This window comes from Lagopus leucura, unplaced genomic scaffold (assembly GCF_019238085.1).
Source record: "Lagopus leucura isolate 7727_CA_CO unplaced genomic scaffold, USGS_WTPT01 31148-0_obj-0_obj, whole genome shotgun sequence".
Lineage (NCBI taxonomy): Eukaryota > Metazoa > Chordata > Aves > Galliformes > Phasianidae > Lagopus > Lagopus leucura.
This window is the reverse complement of record NW_024965929.1, coordinates 709-8,290: the sequence shown is the minus strand read 5'-3', so window position 1 is coordinate 8,290 and position 7,582 is coordinate 709. Positions and strand designations below refer to the sequence as shown.

Genomic DNA, 7,582 nt, shown 5'->3' with positions numbered 1-7,582 from the left:
GACATCGGTCGCCTTCCCTTCGTCCACCAATGCCGTCACTCCATCATAGAAGGCCACAAGATTAGTTAGGCATGACCTTCCTTTGGTGAAGCCGTGCTGGCTGTCTCCGATCACATGCTCATTCTTTATGTGACCAAGCATGTTGTCCAGGAGGATCTGTTCCATGATCTTCCCAGGCACGGAGGTGAGACTCACCGGCCTGTAGTTCCCCGGGTCCTCCCTGCTCCCCTTCTTGTATATGGGAGTGACATGACCCTTCCTCCAGTCGTTCGGGACCTCACCTGATAGCCACGACTTCTCAAATATGATGGAGAGCGGCTCGGCAACCACCTCAGCCAGCTCCTTCAGGACCCTGGGATGCACGCCATCCGGCCCCATAGACTTGTATTCATTCAGTCTAAGGAGGCACTCTCGGACTTGCTCTGCCCTTACAGTGGGGAGGGATTTACCTCCTTGGTCCCCACATAGAGGTTTGGGGATGCAGGGTTCAGGAACGTGAAAAAGACTAGAATCCTGGCCACCAGTGAAGACCGAGGTGAAGAACTCATTCAGCACCTCAGCTTTCTCTTCATCTGTTGAAGCCAGTTCTCCTTTTAAATTTACCAAAGTAGGTACGCCCGTTTTGGCCTGTCTCTTCTGGGCAATGTACCTGTAGAAGGTTTTCTTATTGTTTTTCACGTCCCTTGTCCCCCACACGAGAGGAAATGTCTACCCTGGCTTCTCTGACAGCATGGCCAATGTCTACCATTACTCTCTTCCACTCACTCTTGCTCTCAAGTTTCTTTACAATCTTTTTTCCTCAAAGATCTGTTTTAGATCCTCCTACAAACGGTCTGGACTGACATATTTGTCTCTCTCCATTTTTGGGACTGGTAGATGGATCCCCCATAGGAACTCCTCTTTTTATAGGGTAACAGTGCCTTGTTTTCTCCTGCTGCTTACCACACTAGAGGCTTTTACTTTGATGCATTCTCAAGCGTTTCCGCCTGTTATGCTTACAACTGCATAGAAATGGTCTTAGGAAAAAACAATTGCTTTGGTGGGAATTAGCTGAGGGCACTCTTTCACCCCTCTAGGCAGTGAAGGTTGGGACACACTGAAGAGATTCATCTTTCATGCACTGTCTCTTAAAGCTGAGAAAGAAATCCTTGATTACACTATAAGGAAAAAAAATCAGTCCTTACCTTGCTGTGCCATGTGAAAGAAAATATCTTTATGCAGGACACTATCTCATCAGCCACGAGGGGTTTGTTGGAAATCTGAAAATCAAAGACAGCCTTGGCAGCAGTGACCATGAACTCATAGAATCACTGAAGGCCTTGGTTTGGAAGGGATCTCAAAGGTCATCTAGTTTCAAATAACATGCTGAGGGCACAGATGACAACAGCTAAATCAGGCATGAGAACAAGTTACCAGGTCTCCATCCAACCTAGCCTTGAATGTGGGTGATAGGGCACCCACAAATTCTCTGGGCTGCCTCTTCCAGCACTTCACCACCAAGTCAGCAAAAGGGTGTATCTGGGGCTGCATAACCAGATACAGTTCTCCAGATGGGACTGACAATCACCTACCTTGCCCAGCTGGGCACCTCCCTTTTCATCCAGCCCTGGATAATTTTGGACTTCTGGGCTGCAAGTGCACACTCCTGGCTCATGTCAAGTTTTTCATCTACCAGGATCCCTAAGTTCTTCTTTGCAGGGCTGCTGTCAAGACGTCCTTCTCTCAGTCTCTATCGATACAACTTACACTTGGCCTTGTTGAACCTCATGGTGTTCATAAGGGTTCATCCTTCAAGCTTGCGCAGGTCCCTTTGGATGGATCTCTTCATTCTGTTATATCAACTGCACCACTAAACTTGGTGCCATCTGCAAACTTGCTGAAGATGCACTCGATCCCATTATCTATGTTATTATTAAACAGCTTCTCAATGACATGAACACAGGGATTGAGTGCACCCACTGTAACTATGAGAGACTATCTGAAGAAGTGCAACCAGGAGAGCAAGGAATGTGAATTTCCCCCCTGCTTTTGTGAAACCCCACAGAAAATAGAGTGTTCAGCTGTGCATCCCCAGCATAAGAAAGATACTGACCTGTTGGAGTGACTCCAGAGAAGGGCCATGAAGGTGGTCAGACAGCTGGAGAACTTCTGCTATGAGAGGTTTGTTGTTGTTTATCCTAGTGAGGAGAAGACTCTGGGGAAACTTTAGAGCAGCATTCCATTATGTGAAGAGTGCTCACAAGAGAGATGGGGAGGGATTCTTAATCAGTGGAAGTAATGACAGGACAAGGTGCAATGGCTTTCAAGTAAAAAAGAGCAGAATTAGGTGAGATATGAGGAAGAAATTCTTTACTGTGAGGATGTTGAGGCACTGGAACAGGTTGCCCAGAGATGTGGTGGATGCCCCACTGTGGGAAGTGTTCAGCGATGGGCTGGATGGGACTCCAAGACATGTGATCTAGTGGAAAGTATGCCTGCTTGTGGAGGAAAAAGAACCGGATGATCTTTAAGGAACATTCAACACAAAATATTCTACAAGTCTGTGAAAATGTTTTGTATTGTATTGGTTTTTTTTTTGTAAGCTGAAAGATTGCACAGAGATGGTACAATCCAAAACAGTCATAGACTCTTTTCTGAGGGCACTGTTACATGAGGTAGTGTTAGATCCAGGCAGAAAACACACAAAAATGGAAAAGCCAAGATAAGAGAATCACAAGCCTAATCCTCATGTACAGGAACCAGCTGATGCTTGCTGGAGCTTCTTCCTGAGGATGGTACATCCAACAGCCCCACTGCAGTGAACCAGGCTGAAGTCACTTGCCTGCTCTGGACCCATCCAGCACTTGAGCCGAGCCATCTGCCTCACCAGTGCAATCCTGCCCTACAAATCTTTGGGCCTTTCATTGCAGCACTTCAAAGAATCCTTCATTAGAGAATGAGCACGGCAAATAATCTGGAAATGAAAAGGTAGCACTGCAGGAAATCAAAACACAGCCCATATGATGAGAAGGGCTGGCATGCATTCCAGCTGGGCTTGTCAGAAAATTATTGCCTCTATCAAGGGTGTCTCTGGGCCTGCAGCAATGAAGGACCAGTATAAAAGGCAACCCAGATCCCAGCTATCCTATCCTCTTCTCTTGTCTCCTTCTTGTTGGGAACGAGGTAAGTGTGAAGCCCTCTTTCTAATTCTTAGTGAGATTTTGCCTCAATAGAAATGTTATCAGATAGTGGAGCTCCATGCTATGGGAGACCATAGAGGGGATAATGTCAGTGCAGAGAGTGCTTGGGACACAGCTCACATGGCTGTAGATTTATACAGTCCATGAGAGTCTCCCTGGTCCATACTGCTCTTTCTAGGGCCCTGGCACAATGAAGGGATGTGGCCAGCTGTCACAGCCTTCTCCTCCATCCTGAGAAGTTGCCTTGGCTCCTTGACTCAAGCTACCCTTCCCATACCTTGGTTCTCTTTTTCATTCTATCTATCCTTTCCAGGTGCACCTCCAGTCCCAAGTCATGTCCTGCTACACCCAGTGTGTGCCATGCCGGCCCTGCGGCCCGACCCCTCTGGCCAGCAGCTGCAATGAGCCCTGTGTCAGGCAGTGCCAGGACTCCACTATTGCCATTGAGCCCTCTCCTGTGGTGGTGACCCTGCCCGGACCCATCCTCAACTCCTTCCCACAGAACACCGTTGTGGGCTCCTCCACCTCCGCTGCTGTTGGCCGCATCCTCAGCTCTGAGGGTGTGCCCATCACCTCGGGGGGCTTTGACTTGTCCGGCTTGGGCAGCCGCTCCTGTGGCAGAAGGTGCCCGCCCTGCTGAAGCTGCTGGTCCTGGAGAAATTGTTCCAGGAAACAGGAACGTGGTTCTGGATCAACCAGACGTCTTCAAGCCCCTGCATTCAGATTACCTGACCATCCTCAGCTATTCTATGAAATGCTGTCAGGAAGAGGCAATCCTGGGCTTTATGTCAACTTGCCTCATGTCTCAGCTGCCATTCCTCATTCCTACCTATCTTTGTTGCCACTTTTTTTCTAATTTGTTCTTTCCTATGATCCTGTGAGATGTGAGTTTCCTCAGAACCAGTCCATTCTCTGCTAGAAAATAAGACACGTGCCTAGCATGAACTCAAACAAACATGGGATCATGGGAATCCTGTACTGTGGAGCCTCTGCTCTGAGTGATCTCATTTTCCTATTTAAAAATTCATTAAAGATTTCTGCATCTTAGTGTAAGTCTTTGATATTCTTTCTCATCGTGTGTGGCCTCCAAAGATGCCCAGAGAGAATGAATTTGCTCCTGGCAGGTATAGGATGAATGTTTATAGAGATCCTTCTCCATTCCCAAAAGAATGCGAGGGTATGAGATACTGCAGAGGCTTGTCTCTTCAGCATTGTCTCTTGCAGCTGAACAAGACACACCTGGCAGTGCCAGAGGAGGCAACTATTGGCCTCTGACTGTAGCGTTTATGCATACAGCTACCTGCACAAGAGAGAACACAGCCTCTGCAGTGCTCACAGGAAAAGCTGTGACTGTGTGGAAGGTCATGGGAATAAGCAACGCTGTGGGCTCGTAAGAACAGGGCTCTTCTGCTCTGAGATGTACTGCACTGGGGAAGAAGCAGAGAGCACGAGATGAAATAGAACTGTGTGAATGTCTTTCCGTTGTCAGACACAGCTTGCGTTGTCTGTAATGCCATCTCGTCCAACTCAAAAGTAACTCTGACCGACATGGGCCTCAGTCAGTGGCTGCTATGGGTGCAGCGCTCGTTTCTGTGGAGAGCTCAGGGCGGCGCACCCCGGTCAGGATGGAGTTTGGCGGCCATGCAGGCAGCGCCCCTTGCGGGCCCGGACGGCACTGTGCCCCCGCCCCGCCCCAAGCGGTTCGTGCCCGGCCGAAGCCCCGGCTTCGCTTCCGTGGGTCCACGGCGCAGTAATACAGCGCCGCGTCCCCGAGCCGGGGCCGGGCGAGACACAGGGCGCTGGAGCGGCGGTCTGCCGACACCCACAGCTGCCCCTCCGGGTCCGGCACCTCCTTGGAGCCTTTGACAGCGCTGACGAGGAATGCAGGTCCTTGGCCCGGGAGCTGACGGTACCACTGGATGTATTCATGTGACTGTATGTTGGGGTGTGAGCAGGTGATGTTGATGCCGGTGCCCTCGCTGGTCTCTACCAACGGCTCCTGCTGCACCTGGGCTCTGCTCACAGTCACTGCAGAGAAGAAAAGAAGCAGCAAAATCAGAAAAATCATTTTCTCCCATAGCAATGTCTTGCATGAAGAGAGAGGTGCACGAGGTCGGAAAGGAGCCGAAGGGACAGAGGCATTCGCGACCCCAGCCCCGCAGTCCGGCCCCGCCGGCGGCAGCCCCGCGCACCCAGCAGCACCGCGGCCAGCCCCGCCAGCCCCGCGGCCCGGCACTGCAGCATCCCGCCGCTCCGCCGCCCGCGCCGCGCTGCCCCCGCCAGCCCCGGCTCTGCTCCGCCCGCGCCGCCTCCTCCCCGCCACCGCCGCCGCCGCCAGCTCCGCCCCGGGGCTGCGCCCTGCGCCGGCGTCACTCGGGCTTGCTGCGGGCTGCCAATGCTGGGCGCCTGTGCGCGTGTAACGGGGTTTGAGCTTTGCGTGTACTGCAGCGTAGCCCGGACTCTGCGGTGTAGGCGGAGATCTGGGCAACGGCTGGGAAACCTCCTCTGGCACAGGGGAAACAAGCTGCCCTCCTGAAGCATCCGTAGAGAGGAGGGCTGGCGAGGGCAGACAGGACGGGAACGGTCGGGGAGAACGACGCGGCCGAATCCTGCTCCTCACGCTGTGCCCGGCGCTGCCGCAGATCCAAAGCCCGGCAACGGCAACGGGTCGTGTGCTGCTGCCCGGAACGCGGCACCCCGAGAGCTCCCCGAGCCCCGGGTCCCGCAGCTGCTGCCGCCCGTGGTGCTGCTGTCGCCGCTCGAGGAGCCCGAGAAAGGCCGGCAGCGGAGCCGAACTGGAGGCAGGGCAAGTGGAGCATCAGGATTTGAAAGCGTGGAAGAAGCCTAGAGGGAGCCTGTAGCCACGGTTACAAATTTTCTGACAGTGTTTTAATCGGATCCAAAGCTGAGCCCGGATCTCAGAGACATCCACTCCGTAAAATCGTGTTTCGGGGGGATTCAGACAGTCCATCCCCAACTCCAGCTGCACTTGCTAACGCCACATCTCTCTCATGCTTGGCAGTACGGCCGGGTGGTTATGGGGATAAAACCTGCCCCTGCCACATTTGGTTGGTGCTCAAGAACCACCCCTGTTTCACTACACAATTATGGACCCCTCTTCTGTAGTAACACAGCACATGGCAGGGACATCTTCAGCCCCAGTCTGACTCCAGCACCAAAAGCACTCATGCCACTCTCCCCAGTAACTGCTAATTTATCCATCCATAGTACACAGGACACAGTAAGATGGTGCAGAGTTAAGAAAAGACTGATTATGGGGACAGGAGAGTCTGTGGGGATCAATCATATGGCTCAACCAGATCTGATGGGCTCCAGCTGCGCATGTTCTCATATGTTAATCCCTTTCCATGAATATTCCAAACAGCAATTCTACAGGTCTGTCTCACACCAATCCCTGTCCATGTCCTGATTCACAGCTGCATCTCTTGCAAAGGCCAGGTTTGTCTTCCTGGAAACAGACCTGTGGTTTCTTGATATCACATCAGCTGGTGTGAATAATGACATTTATTTCTTCCCATCATTTCCATATACTCTTTTCATGCTGTTGGCATGTTGTTGCCTGGATCCTCTTTCTACTCCTTTGGCTTTGGGAGGAGCAATATTGGGGAAGGAAACTCAGAGAAAGGCATTTCCAAAGGCCATCAAGAACAGGGAAGGTATAGTTTTCTTGGGGTTCACCCTCTGTGTCTATTCCACTTTCCCATCCCTTCCACTCACCCATCACTGAGCTTCTCTGTGTGGTGCCAGCAGCTGTCACAGAGCTCCTGGTCCTGCCATTAATTTGCCAAGTTGCCTATGGTCAAGGGCTTTCGCCAGTCAGCAGTGCTACCAGCTACAGTAGGCCACAGATTGCAGCCCACAGTCCCTCTGAACTCAACACTCCCATCGGTACAGGAAAGCCCAAGACAGGAACTCATGCCTAAACACTCATGGCTTCTCAGTGGTGTCATGTCTTCCCCAAGCACGGAACTGTTCTCCTCAGGCTCAGGAAATGTAAGGCATTCAAAGTGCCCCAACCCTTCAACCCTTCTCCACTGAAGATTCCGTGTGAGAGCAGATATCCTCATTTCCACTGGAACATGGCAGTGAGAGTGTGAGATGTTTCTGCACTCAATAGGATCTTTGTACTTCCCCTAGTCACACATGGCATGCACAAACCCAAATAAAGGACTCACACTGGAGTGTCATTCCCCAGACACCAAGATCCTCTCATATTCCCTGTGTGCCAGGTATGAAATAGCCTTTGTGCTCTATGCAGTATCTCTGATGCCCACACACACACATGCAACTTCACACATCAGCACAGCCTACGGATCTGTTTTGTGAGGGCTTTGCTTTCACTCAGATTCTGTGTGATGCCAGCAGCACAGCAATGGCACTGA

General features: G+C 51.6%; 1 protein-coding gene and 1 gene segment (V, D, J or C); one reads left to right on the top strand and one right to left on the bottom strand.

The window, feature by feature from the left end:
* Positions 1–2,119: 2,119 nt before the first annotated feature.
* LOC122192348 (feather beta keratin-like) lies at positions 2,120–3,847 on the top strand. The gene is given in 3 exon segments (XM_042892882.1): positions 2,120–2,160; positions 3,063–3,162; positions 3,493–3,847. Coding segments are annotated over 3 exon segments (468 nt in total). The 3' UTR covers positions 3,820–3,847.
* Positions 3,848–4,734: 887 nt separating this feature from the next.
* Positions 4,735–5,423, bottom strand: LOC122192347. The segment is given in 2 exon segments: positions 4,735–5,207; positions 5,372–5,423. Coding segments are annotated over 2 exon segments (525 nt in total).
* Positions 5,424–7,582: the final 2,159 nt, after the last annotated feature.